Source organism: Lytechinus variegatus, chromosome 1 (genome assembly GCF_018143015.1).
Source record: "Lytechinus variegatus isolate NC3 chromosome 1, Lvar_3.0, whole genome shotgun sequence".
NCBI lineage: Eukaryota > Metazoa > Echinodermata > Echinoidea > Temnopleuroida > Toxopneustidae > Lytechinus > Lytechinus variegatus.
In genome coordinates this window covers 86393281-86408240 of record NC_054740.1, presented here as the reverse complement: position 1 = coordinate 86408240, position 14960 = coordinate 86393281, and the positions used below count along the sequence as shown (strand labels likewise).

The window sequence follows — 14960 nt, the reverse complement described above, 5'->3', positions numbered from 1 at the left end:
TATATACGACAAGCCATCGCCAGGCTGAAAATGATCCTGATTATCAGTCAAACTAAACAGTTGAAAATTTGATAGTTTCGGACAAGGACGAAATTTTAGACATTTGTATTATTTCCACGAAACAACTCTATACCTGCCATTAAGTGTACTCAATGAGCAAATTAATTAAGTTTGTTCAAATTTTTATTGTCCTCTAAGAATTATTTAAAAAAAATGTTTACTGATTGGATGCATTGGATATTCATTGCTGCAACTTATAAGGAAGACATCATACACATATGTATGAAAATATGAACTAATTCTTACTTCATGTAATAACATAAGAAATAGGAAAGTGGGGACATGACATCATGAGTATTATATTCATGTCAACTGCATAATTGTTTTCAAAAAGTATTGCTAAACTTTCAAATTTAATAATTTCATTATTTTTAGCAACATTTTGATGAAATTTCCAGCATTTTGCTCAGTGAATTTTTACTCTATTTATTTAGGTATTATTATTTTCGGCCCGGAGTACCCCTTTGAAATTGAAATTAATTTAATATATAATATTACTTCGTGCAGTAAATAAAAAAAACGTTTCTTTGTTTTATTTTGTTAAATTTTGTTAATACACAAATTGCATTTGTATGTTATATGTGATATCCTTTCACTTAATCGTTTGACATTATCGATATAATATATCGATAATGTCAAACGATAATTTTTTTTGAATACGAATAAGTTACTAACAAAAATAATCAGGAAGGCATGTAGAAATCAATTTTACAAAAAAATGAAAATTAAGCCTAGATTGTAAAAACCATAAGATATCGTAAATATTAAATGAGGTTTATTACAGACTATAACATTTGTACAGTGCGTCCCAGAAAAAAAACGAAACCGAGAAGTGTTGATGACTTATCATAACTTATTCATTCCTAGCATGAATCTCCTCATTCACTTGCTCAAGAGATTTCTTATTCAGGCATGAGTAAGTAAAACAAAAAAGAAAGGATAACAAAGCGTTACTTGTCGGGGGGAGTATCAGAATTTGCAAATAAATCACATTTTTTAAATACCAATACCTTAATCACAGAAAGTGGTAAAGAAATAAACAACAAACGTTCTGTTTATTTCAAATAATGTATGAATTACAATAATTTACAAAATGAAGGCGTTTTCCAAGCTAACTGTCGGATCAAAACTCCTTTATTTTGACGAGCAGCCCGATGCATAAAATCTTATGAAACTCTAACCTCATAGCAAGGGGCTGACTCAAGATTTTCCGGGGGCGCATTTTCCGTGGAAAATTTGACAAGCGAAAAAAGGGTCCCGCGCTTTCAAATGTGGGAGGCACACGTGTGCTAGAATGGCACATGCACATTACAAATTATGATTATGCCTCTCAAAAGGGGGCACGGGTCGGATCCCCCCCGGATCCCCTGTAATTAGCTGACCACGACCATGTTTAAGGAAGTGAAAAAATACCATTTCGTTTGTATTTCAAGTTTTTTCTTCCTTTGCATTTTGACTGAAAATAGTAGATTAATTCACAACTTTCAGCGCAAGTCGTATCTGACATCAGGCTTCTTTTGTTATTTGTATTCTATCATGGTGTGTCCATGATAGTTTGATATTGTTTTGTTCTGTATGTGTCAAATCTAATATTAACACATTTTGATTATGATCGATATCTCTGAATATAATAATAATTTGTGTAACGCACTGCATATGCATTATTTAAACTAATGTACATTGTAAAAACTGTGGTGTTAAAACTGACACCAGTTGGTGTTAATAGAGGACCACATCCTGAGGTGTTAAAATTACACCCTAGAGATTGAACACAACACCAAAGAGTGTAAATGTAACAACTAAAGGTGTTGTAATAAACCTATGGGTGTAAAACTAACACCACCAATTTAACACCGGTGTAAAACAACTGGTGTGGTCCTCTATGTACACCGGTTAACACCACAGTTTTTGCTGTGTATGAATATGAAGTATCGATTATTGTAGGTTTTATAAACAACTTGATAAATGGATGTCGCGTAAAATAATGAATAGTAACTTAATTCTACATATCACTCAAATTATTCATTCTTGGACAAGTATGATAAGATTTTGAAGACAATTTTAAAGTGAAATTAAATAATGATGGAACTTGAGTCAAGAGTCTTTCCTGCAGCGGTATTTTCTTTTAAGCGTTGCTTTTGCATACATACGCTCTGAAAAGAAATCAGTCAAAAATGACTAGTTAATAGGGTCAGTTGACTGCAACTGTTATTCTAGTCATATTTGACTATTTTTCAGTTAAGAAACAGAGTTATTTCTGACTAGAATTTATGTCAGAAATGTTCATGCCATATCAATTGCACCCAGCTGACTACTGGTCTAGTCAATTAGACTGATTTGTTTTAAGAGTTTACGTCACATACAGCCTTTTAGTTTTATAGTTAAAACTGACGTAACTCTTTGTATTACAGTCAGGAGGAGAGTAATCCTTGAAGGGCGTAGGCGGGGGGTGTCGCTGTGGCAGAGGAGTTTCGATAGTGGCAAGCAAAACGAAATTCGTACCCATTCTGCTTTCAACAGCTGATTTTCCAAAATTTACTTCCACCTCCCCATGCTCAAACCCCGGGAAGGGGGGGGGGGCACTCGACCAAAAAAGTGGTAGGGGTGTGCCGCGGGCGAGACAAAAAACGGGGGACTTGCATGGAGCGGGTTTATTGTAAAAAGGAGGGTCCTCGGAACGGGCTTCGGAACTAAATGTTTGTAAAAACGGGAGTCCTTGGAACGGATCGCCAGCGTGTGAGTACGTGCGTATGCATCCCTATGGAACGGGCATGCGTGCATAATGCAGCTAGCGCGGCCTCCGCCGGGTGCGCTCGCGCAGAGGCGATGATCGGACAGCGCTTTGCGGCCGCTCATTGTAGCAGATCAATGCGTCCGGAACTGCGTAACGAAAAATATGCGAAGCTTTGGAGCGGATTTCTTTCTTCTTTTTTCTCGATAAGAAGAAAATGCTATGCCTTGGAGCGGCTTTCTTTGTTCTTTTTTTCAATCAGACAAAAATGCTATGCCTTGGAACGGAAATTTGAGTGTAAAAATGGGGGTCCGCTCCGCGGCACATCATTGAGTCCCCCCCCGGGGGGGGGGCTCAAACCAGCCTACGCCCTTGCTTATATTTCTAGTACCCCCCCCCCCCCCGCCCCCGGGGGCCACTTACATTGACGAGTGGATACCATGCGCGACCAAAAAAAAGGGTGTCAAAAACACAAAAATAATGAAAAAAGGGTATCTATTTCGCTAGGAAAATTACGTGTTTAGGGTCGAATTTGCGGGGATGATAAAACAAAATTAAAATGTTTTATAAAGGATGTCCTTTTTGCCCCAACACTACGTGTTTAGAGTCCTATTTGCGCGAGGTGTAGAAGTCGGGGTCGTCACGGTAATAAACCAAAAAGGTAAAGCCGACAACCAAAGGACCCGTAGAAATAAAACGTTCCTGTACTTGTTTAGGGGTTCATTTCAGGGAATATTTGCCAAGAGTATCGTTTTGTTTCCAATACTTGTTAAGGGTAGGGTTTCACACGCCAATACTTGTTAAGGGGTGCATTTTCAGAATATGGAAATTACGTGTTTAGGGTGCTTTTCGAGACCCCATGGTCGCGCATGGTATCCACTCGTGAATGGAAGTGGCCCCCCGGGTTATAATCATGATATATCATACGCATCTCACTAAGTCAAATATTGCGATCGCGAAGCGCGAGCTGAATAGTTAGGAAATTCAGACCTTAAGAGGGGCATTCTAAGGCTTGTTTATAGGAATTCACTAAGACCATACGTACTAACCGAATGATGCGAAGCGCGAGCTGAATTTTTTTTTATATATTCAGATTAGAAAAGGGACATTTTAAGACTTTAAAATGGGGCAATCACTTTAAGTAGTCATGAAAAAGAAGTATATGTCACTACATAAAACAATAATAACTCGAAGTGCGAGGAAATATATTTGGTGTATATTGACTTGAAAACGGGAGGTTTTAGTACAACAGGATCATCTCGTTAAACAGACAATGAGAGCACCCGGAACAATGAAGACATTGTCATAGGCCCTGAGCAAATTATGTTTCATAAAGTTATGAAAAAAATATGTCTTATGTTATATAACATAATTATTATTATAATTATAATAACATCTTCTTTCCCGCTACGTTTTTCTTCTTTTCTCCCTCTTTTTCTCCTTTTCCCTTTTTTTTTTTTTGGGGGGCCAGCCGATTGGGGGGCACGTCCCCCCATGCCCCCTCCGTAGTTACGCCACTGCATAGGCCTCTAAAAACAACATCAGTGGCGTATAATGAGAAAAAAAATGAGGGGTCAGATATGGCGTTTCAGGCAAAATTTAGGGGGGATGCGAGCGAGAAAAAAAAAATTAAATCAAATTTTGCGATAGATTTTGACATCCAGAAAATACTATTTCACCCTTCTCTCTATCAGTTCTCTATTTTTCTTGGTGATGAAAAATTGGGCTCTTATCAAGTGTTCATCTCTTTTTTTACGCGAAGGTACTTAGAGCTTAGAATTTTTCCTTCATTCTTTTCTGATAATTTAATTGGATTTTAGTAGATGGCTTTAAAGAATGGATCTACCGAAAAGGGAACTTGAGTTTAATTGATTTATCAAGATCATTATTCTGCTAATCTGATCTAAATGGATGGAAGCTTCGTGAGGTTGGGAGACAAGTGGGAGATTTCTTTTATTAAGGATGTTCTAACTTACGTCAATGAAATGGCCTCATTGAATTTTAATCTAGCTCAAGTTGTCTCCTTTAAAGGACCATTGTGTATAACAGCGATCGATATAATTCCCTAAAATGATAGGCTTCTAAGACAGTGTAGGCCGACAGGCTTACGTGTATCTAGCTCAAGTTGTCTCCTTTAAAGGACCATTGTGTATAACAGCGATCGATATAATTCCCTAAAATGATAGGCTTCTAAGACAGTGTAGGCCGACAGGCTTACGTGTAGGCCTAAGCGCGTGTATACTACGCAAGTAAGAATTACATGATGATGAAAAAATAAATTATGAGCATTTGATATAGGAATCATACAACACTGAATGGGAAGTTAATTCAGGCCCGGCCATCATTTTTTTGATTAATGAGAAATTATTTTTCAGTTTTCACCCCCGCCCCCTTCACTACATAGGCACCAGGCTCATTAATTTTGCAACAAGATTCGATGCATCTCTTGCCTCACATTGGAAGCCCAAATCCGTGTTTATGTTTAGGCGTATCTCAAGTCATCAGAGTTGCCATAACTTTTTAATAGAGGCGAACAATGATAAAGGTAGGCAATGTATTTCTGATTAGTAATGTGCCATCGGTGCAAAGTCCCTCTCATCTAATCAGTGAACGAAAACTTGGTGTGAAAACAAATATTGATTGATTACGTTCATTTGAATATGCACTGTCAAGGTTGAATTTGCCTGGACTACGACTACACAACTAGCAGTGTACTGTTGGCATGCACACGCCCCAACGAACTGCACTGTACGGCCGCAACGGGGAAAATAGATTTCAAACGACTTCGTATTGAATTGGTCATAATAGCACTTATAATACCACTAGGACGCGAAGGTGACGCAGGCAATTTCGTAGGATAAAAGAAAAGCAGGATGATATATAGGTGTACCTTCTCTTGAAAGGAGATTTCTATTCCGGATAGCCACCCAACAAAGGGGGATTTCAAGTGGGTGTGACTCAAGATGTAATAATTGGAAGAGCGAAAACGGGAACAGAATATAATATTCAGCGCGTGTATACTACCAGCTAGAAATACAGAGCACTGTGATCAACAGTCACTCATGTTCCAGTTGCTGCGACAAGTGAATATACCGACTTTTTTAGAAGAGATGTTTCTTGGAGGAATATAAGTACTAAAATAAGATGCCTCATTGACTTCCCTTGACGATTTGCAGTACATTGTGACTCGACTTGACGATTTGCAGTACATTGTGACTCGAATATAGTTTGGAGAATCATAATTATGTTTTGACCGACTCTAACTAAGCGTAAGTACCAATATCATTTCATTGTATTTAATACATGGCTATAAAATTTCATTCAGAGAAAAACAATTGAAGTCTACAAGGCGGTCATTATACGCCGAAATATAACATGTGAACCACTGTATGCAAAATAATATTGCCGGCCTTTCAAATGTTTGATTATTTTAATGTCTACAGATCGAGGGAATAAACTGCAAAATTTTGACAGTGAAAATTTATAAATGATTTTAAAGTAGACTTGCAGGAGTGGAAGAAGGTTGGCAATCATGCTTTATTCGAATACCATGCATTACTCAGTCTGGGTCCTCTGGGACACGATGGATTTGTTATTGTTCGAAATAAATAGGCTAATGTCATTATGAGATTGTCTATACAATCATGGAGAACTGGAAAATGACAAAAGAATTGTCTCCTTATGCATGGGACGGCAAGTTATTGATCGAACAATGTTCATTAATTTAATATCCTTGGTTGGATCGGATTAATGCACAAAGGGTACTCAGGGATTATGTATAGTAGTAAATGCAATGGCAAATATTAAGAACATGTGCAAAGGATTTTGCTGCTAATTATGTCCCATACTTATTATACATTATTAGATAAACATGCTCTTATTTTTATCAGTCAATTTCTTAAAAGTCAGCTAGTCTCTTTGGCATGAACCTTAAAGGGAAATTAAACCCACATGGAAAGATTCTTTCCAAATAAAGCAGTTTTATGGGTATACTATAGTATACTAAAGTCTTTAAAGGAGAATGAAACCATTGGAACAAGATAGCTTGTGTGAAAACAGAAAAATCAAAGAAACCGATCAACAAAAGTTTGAGAAAAATCGGACAAATAGTGAGAAAGTTATGAGCATTTGAACTTTGCGATCACTAATGCTATGGAGATAGCAAATTGGCAATGCGACAAAGCTGTGTGATGTCACTTGTGAACAACTCTCCAATTACTTTAGTATGTATTTCACTTGAATTGCCTCTTTTATCATATCTATCCTTAGATCATAATATGTAGAAAGAACATATTATGTTCTTTCTACATGAGGGCATGTAATACATATTTTTTAAGAATACATCATGGATAAAGAGTTTGTATCATCATAAGAACAAGCAAAAAGAGACATTTTGAGGGTGTTTTTTCCAAAGGTTTCATTCCCCTTTAAAGTTGTAATCACCACAGGCCTGCATAATTATGTATGGGGATTTCAAATTAGCCACAGAATAGGACTTTGAATACACATAATAAATAAAACATCTTTTGTAATATGTTTTTCTCAAAATAATACTCTTTTAGGACATGTTAGAATATGCTGCCATTCATAGTACTTCCCCAAGGGAGAGGATACCTGAGAGACAATTGAAATATCCTGATAATTCTATAATAATGACATATAATTATGGGATGTCGTCTTTACCATAATTATTTGTTATATACTATTCATGGACCTAGGTCCAATGCCCCCACTAAAATGTCAATGTCAGAATTAGACCTTATACAGTGATTTCGTTTTTTTAAGTCAAGACTTTCTTATCCTGGTCTGATTTCTGTTGTTTTGATTTAACACAATTTATCATCAAAATTACAAATGTTGAATCCTGCAGTTTTGTTTTTTTAAATGTCATAGGCGAATCAAAATAGTGATCTTTTCAAAATTAAAATCTAATTTGGACATAATATCCAGAAAGTAGTATCATATTTATTATATAATAATTTTCCTTTCCTCGTATCTCTTTTGATTATCATTTTTTTTATTTGGGCGGTCCAGTCACCATGCACCCCCCCCCCCTATACGCAACTGTTTGCGACTATATGGACTTAGCATTTCGGCGATATCCTTTTCATTATGGTGGAGCAACTTATTCTGGACGAAAGGGTACGCCAATAGAGCAAAGTTGCACATGTATGGGGAGTTCATAAAGTCTTTTCAAACGTTTTACATCACGGCGTACAGTTGTGGGGGCTCTTTTGCAACTAACCCTAATCACACGTAATTCATAGGAAACCTTGCATGCTGCATAAGCTTCTACGGAACTTTTACTGAATCTCTTGAGGTTTGTCCTTTTCCATAAGAGCCTTAAATTTGAACCAAACCTTCGACGATTCGACCTTTTTGTTTTGATTTAATAACTCTTACTTTGCATTTACGTGTTTAATTTGAAGGGGTGGGGTGAGTACTGGTGAAGCTTTTGTAGAGAGGTCTCCAATGTTGTAGATGTTTAGACATTAGCGATGCAGGGGTGCAGAAATGTGATAGGGTCAGATGGATTGCCGCCAACGGTATGCAATTACAATTTCAAGGGTAACTCAATTCCTAGACAATGATGCCGTCCCTGGAATAGGCCTACCCCGTGGTTTTCCACGAGGGCAACCGTGCTTTATCCAATTTACCAGTTACCATAGAAACATGAAGCTAGTTGCTACCTTCTCATAGCAACGTAAACGAGCCGGATCAGGCGAATGCCAAAATGAATACAAACTCAAACGAAGCTCGGTTTTCGTTCCGCGTGATATCAATAGTAAGGGTAATTCTGTTCCTTTTGTCAATATTTATTTAGCTCCATGGGGGAACTATAATACCTAGGGGGCTTTCAAAACACAAGTGGTATATGCCTGGCGATTAATTCTGTTATTGTGGAAGCCCATTAAACAATATGGACATAAAAACATTCATGTATTGTATACAATTCCCAAACGAATGTTCAGATTCTTCTTGTAGATGCTCCCATTGTTTGTATATGCTTATTTATGACCGATCATACTCAAAGTTTTATAGTGCATGCGATTATGACATGCGACGGCTACTTTTCTTTCAAATGGTGTCTGAAATTCTATCAATATGAATTCTGGCTGGCAACACTGAAATATGACCCGATAACCACTATTGTGTTTTTATAAAATCAGCAATGTATTTTATTCATTGGCGGAAATCCCAGGGGGGGGGCAAGGGGACGTGTCCCCCCTACTCAAAATAGTATAGGGGGACAAACATGTATTTCAGGACGAGATTACCTTACTTCTGGGATGATAACCCTTTTTTTTGTTAGTAAAATTTTCCAGCCCCTTGTCCCCTACCTTTTGGGAGAGATTTCCGCCCCTAATTTGATTCAATAAAAAAAAAAGAAAGAGTGTGAAATTCAATGCATTATCAGCTTTTACACTTTATCATTCTTTACATTGCATTCTTTTTCACATTTAGACCATTCTGTCAAAATGTTATTTGTCCATGTATATCAGTCATATCGATATTCAGAATCCCTGCACTTACGTGTCCGTCTTTGCACATGTATTAAATTCACATGCAGCCCCACCGTTTTAATACATGAATCTATCATTTGTATAAAAGACCATTCATTGGGTCATTCAATCAGTAATTGATGGACGGGCGAATTTCTTTATTTTTTGTCAGTACACCGGAAACTAATTGTTGTATTGAAATGTTAAGGGAGGAGTAAGTCACCTTCGCCCCCAAAATCAATTTCCAAATATACTGAGAGCCTGAGACAGATGAGCATGCGAAGTAGAATATGTCAGCAAGGATGGGGGATCGATAATCATTATCAGGTCAAACTATCTGTTTCTTTTCTTCCGATTTCTTGTTTTACGTCAATTCATTTGAAACAGAACAATTGAACATAGGATATACATGAACGTAGTTTGTGGTAATAACAATATGGTGGGGCGTATATATGCAAGTTTCTTGACGCTATTCTCAAGTCCCGTTTCTAGTGTAGGGTTTGGAGAAACGGCTAAAGAATGAATGGCTTCAAAGAGACAATGGAAACTCGAAATTGATTATATGATTATCAATCAGATTTGACATTGGCTATTGATAATGATAATGAAATTAATATCTCTAGACTAAACAATGTTTTATTTCTATTTCTTTGTTTGCAGGCTACATAATCCAAAATGGCGACTGACCAACAAGATGGCGACCCTAGTCCCGAGACGGACATCCACAGTGTACAGTTCATGGAAGAGTTTACCACCTGTCCGATATGTGAACGTGAATACGAAGACCCACGGATGCTGTCTTGTTTACATACCTACTGCAGGAGCTGCATCGAGAAGAAGCAAAAGCAAAATGGTGGGAATTTCTCTTGTGAATTGTGTAAGGACGGGACGGTTGTAAAAACATCAGCGGTCAACTTGGCTATTAATACGATGGTTGCCAAAATGAAGTCGATGTTGACGGGAGACCAGGTTGAGTCGAGCACGGAATCCGAATCGGATACAAGTATTGCAGAAAAGACATGTACTTCCTGTGAGAAAGGTAATGTCGCGACGTGCCGCTGTCAAGACTGTCGGGAGTTTATGTGTAAGGCTTGCAAGAGGGCGCATAATAATGTCAAGATCTTACGTGATCACACGGTAGTGACTATGGAGGAATGGCAGAAGATGAAGGAGAAAGATCCTCATCTTGATGATACAAACACAGTCAACAAACTATGCCTAGAACACAAAGAGCCCATATCTTTATTCTGCGAGAAATGTTCACAGTTGGCATGCAATGATTGCGTAGTTCTGTACCACAAAGGGGAGAAGCACCGCTGTGTTGCTATCGAGGAAGCTGCTGCTTCGAGGAAGCAAGAACTGGAGGCTTCAATCCGCAAGACGCAGCAGACTGCAGCTAAGTTCCGTGGAGCGTGGGAAATTCTTGAGAAGACACGAAATGAGTTGAAGGGCAGCGCAGAACAGCTTCGTACTGAGATCAGAGAGGCCATCAAGAACGAGAAAGATGACTTGGAGGTTCGTGAGGAACGGTACCTTGGAAATGTAGATTCAGTTGTCAAAAAGAACGATGATAAAATCGAAGAACACATCGATAAAATTGAAATGGGATTAGAAAAGTTGGCAACAGCTTTTGAGCTTGGGGAGAGTGTTCTTGACTTTGGAGACGAGTATCATTTATTGTCATTAGATCATGCAGTGCGGACAAGGCTTGCTAACTTACAGAAGCTTCAACCAAGGCTTCCTTCAGAGGACCTGAGCATCATCGATATAGCCGAAATCACAGGAGAAGATGCAGCCGATGAAAGTGATGAAATGGACGGACTTAAGAGTGAATCGACTGAATCAGAGCAGGAAATCAGTGAGGACACGACACCAGTATGGGAGCTTGCATCTACAATTGGGGCTCCCGGTTCTAAAGAGGGACAGTTCGATTGGTGTAGAGGCGTCTCGGTATCTTTAGATGGGCACACTGTTGTCGCCGACTGGGGAAATGACCGCGTCCAGGTGCTAGACAAAGATGGGAAATTTGTTTGCTTGTTAAACTCTGACAAGAAACATGATGGGAAGATTTCGATGCCTCAAGATGTGGCATGTCTTCCTGATGGTCGATTCGTTGCTGTCGATAAATCAAAGTTTGTCCGCATATATGACCCTCAGGGACGCTTCTATCTTCGTTTTGAGACATCAAGCAAAGACGAAGAAGTCAAAATGTTGGACGTCGAACTAGCATGCGTCACCGTAGACCGTCGGAACAGAATCCTTGTCGGTGACTGTAAGCGTAACGTTATTACGTTCCATTACGCCGACGGCACCCTTTTGAAGACACTCCCTGTTGTTGGTCCCAGTCACATTGCAACCGATCAACGAGATCGCATCGTTGTCAGCTGCCCCAGAAAGCAAAAGATCAGAATCATGACAAAGGAAGGTAAACTCCTTTTGGCTATCGATTCATACGGTGAAACTGGAAAGTTGAAGCCAAGCGGGGTTTGCTGTGATGCCGAGAACAACATATTTGTTGTCCACAAAGAACGTGGAGGTGAGAAAGGTGTTCACATGTACACCGATCGGGGTCAGTATGTAGCGTGTGTGGCTACAGCTTTCAGGGAGCCATTCGACGTGTGCCTCTCACCGGAAGGACATGTTGTTGTTTCTGATGAGGATACCATCAAAGTGTTCCGCAAGAAACCCAAAGGGTCATCTTCGGATTGACTGGCCGATAAGACTCTGTAAAGACTATAAAGTTTATCGAATACATGTATTTTTATCAAGAAAACATGTCGAGGTGATTCATGCTTGCATTGTCGATCGCAGTGGTTGACCAAATTTTCAACCCAGTGTACACTTGCTTCACCAAAACTTTTCTGCATTTTTGAAAATATTGATGTCTAATGATCAATGTGTTAAAGTAAAGATTAATTATTTTCTTTTATTTTCACGAGCGTCCACCCACCAAAAATCAACAAAATTTGCCTTGAGATTTTTTTTTTCATTTGCTTATATAGGCCTATAAGAGAATGCTGCGAATTTGGGGAGAATTGGTCACAATGAACAACCACTTAACGAATTTGCAACTCCAATTTTGTATAGATAATAATTTTGTAAAATATTCCACCATTTTTCCGATCTATTTCAAACTTTTACCATTTCCCCCTAGTTCTTATCGTTTTCCCTCAAATCATCAATGAAGACTTAAAGTATCACAATAGTGTGATAATGCACATGTAATATTTGATTGTAGAAGACTCTACAGACCTAATCCAAAGCATCGGAGGATCTGATATCATCATCTTCTGCCGTCGATTCGGGAACTAATCTTTTCAATTTTATACATTCTAACTAATATGTTTGATTATTTCATTTAATTTGTTTATTCGGTCATATTCACCACAAGGGGTACAGGGGGGTTTTCACCTACGATAAGGGCTAACTCTGCTTTGGAGGCATTGAATCAGACTACACATCTTGGACTTCTATTTTTTTCAGAGTCTTGCTTCAATTTTTAAATAAAAAAAGATGAGAACTTGAGAAAATCGTGCAAGGCGTGACTCCAACCTGCGCCAATGATTTTGACAGTCAGTGCAGTTATCACATATAGCGCATCGTTTTACCATAGCTCCATGGTTTTACCGACCGCACCACTACTGATTGATGCGTTGGAAACTACGCTAATTCTATTTCCATAACCACGAGGGTGTGTTCGAAACCCATTTTTTTTTGGGGGGGGTACACGTACGGGTTGAAACGTATAAATTCAAAGGCTTGTATTCTGAAGTTTAACTTAGACCATGGTTTAACTATATGCTAGAATATAGGAAGCCTCAAATTTCAAAGGTTTGTAGACATTGTCTGTTTCTTGTGTTAACTTTAATGGTGAAGAAATGCTTTAATAGTGGAGGAACTTATTTCAGTTATTTTCCTGACAGTTATAAAAAATTGGGTTTTAAGTTAAATTTGATTAGTGAACTTTGCGTCACATCTCGCTATCCATATAGTTAAACCAAATCTTTAGACCAGAGTTTAAATTAAACCCGAGATCAGAATATAGGGCAGAGTGAACACATTGTTTGTATGTCTCTTTGCTGTTCTTTTGTGCATTCAAATAATTGTACAATAAATGAATAGAATAATTTTGTTTGTACATTATAATCTTCTTTTAGTGTTGCTGCTTCTAAAGAATGGAACAACATACCCACTTTCATTAAATCATCAAACTCTTCAGATCAATTCAAGAAACTTCTAAAAACATACCTCTTTTCCGATGAATTTCTTTTGAATGTATTTTTATTGTAATTATTATGTACTCTTGTTTTAAACTCGTTTGTAAACGCTGTGATATAGTTAACTATGGAGAGCGTACTAAATGCTAGTTATTATTATTATTATATCACAACAATATACATGTAGCCGTAGTACAAAGTAGTGGTGTAAAGTATACTTTTTCTTTAAAGGTGTATTGATTAACGCAGGAAAAATAGATGGCGGCCTATAACAGAATCGCGACATTTTTTGTGGGAATTCTAATAGAATATATCGGATAGAGATTGCTATCATTTATCAAACTCAAATCTTCCCCAATAATTTCCTAAGGTGTGTTCATTTTTTTCTTGAAATAACAATCTATCCAATATCAGAGAGAATTGAGTTGCATTGTTAGTTCTTAAAGGTACAAAGTTCATTGATGTAGTTGTGAATCACAATCGCTAGTTATTATTCAATCACTCATTGACAATTATTATGATTAATCACCTTCAATCAAAGCAATTTATCATTATTTCCGAATGCAATAGTGTTTTATCATCGAAATGTGCATTGCAGGGTGTACAAGTGAGCAGTGCAGTTTTGCAATATTTTATCACAATTCGTTTTGTAAAAGTTTGCTTTGATAATCTCTTTATTTTGACTGACGTTAGGATGAATAGCCAAATGATTTTTATTTTTCAGATACCTGAAAATAATGGTGTGCTTAAGACAAACGCTGCACTGCTGGGCTGCGACTATTATGCGTGTATATAATTATGGTTAACATGGTTTTTTGAAGTTCACCTTAATGCAATGCGTACTCCCTCCCTCCCCCCCCCCCCATCAAATTTCCATTCTCGGTCATTATTTTCCAGCAAAGATGAAACTGATAATATTTATGATATTCTATGCACATCATTTCAAAGTTCATTTTTTTCTTTATTTGAATATACATGCAATAATTACGATGCAAAGGTCACAGCTACCTTGCCAATTATTTTGAATGATCAGATGCTAATATCAACGGCGCAGAATAGTTAATTCAGTACGTATACACTCTAAATTACAGGGATTTAAAATAAATTCTGATCGGCTGTGAATAGGGACCAGTCGATTTTGGATTTAGATTTAGATTTAAATCTTAAAGATTTAGATTTAAATTTTAAAGATTTAGATTTAAATCTTAAAGATTTAGATTTAAATCTTAAACTTTTTAAGCATTTGTGGATTAAATATAAATCCTTAATATTTAAATCTTAATCCAAAAATCAACTGGTCCCTATTCACAGCCGATCAAGATTTATTTTAAATCCCTGTAATTAGCTGACCACGACCATGTTTAAGGAAGAGAAAAAATAACCATTTCGTTTGTATTTCAAGTTTTTTCTTCCTTTGCATTTTGACTGAAAATAGTAGATTAATTCACA

General features: G+C 37.5%; 1 protein-coding gene across 2 annotated transcripts; it reads left to right on the top strand.

Annotated features, from left to right (window-relative positions):
* Positions 1-5438: 5438 nt before the first annotated feature.
* LOC121426326 (E3 ubiquitin-protein ligase TRIM71-like) lies at positions 5439-14039 on the top strand. Of its 2 annotated transcripts, XM_041622590.1 has the most exons (3): positions 5439-5970; positions 6001-6060; positions 9955-14039. In XM_041622590.1, the coding sequence occupies exon 3, from the start codon at positions 9970-9972 to the stop codon at positions 12001-12003; it is 2034 nt and encodes a 677-aa protein (XP_041478524.1). In that variant the 5' UTR covers positions 5439-5970; positions 6001-6060; positions 9955-9969; the 3' UTR covers positions 12004-14039. The 2 variants fall into 2 exon arrangements, with proteins under 2 accessions (XP_041478524.1, XP_041478534.1); XM_041622600.1 differs by lacking the exon at positions 5439-5970 and having other exon boundaries at positions 5983-6060.
* Positions 14040-14960: the final 921 nt, after the last annotated feature.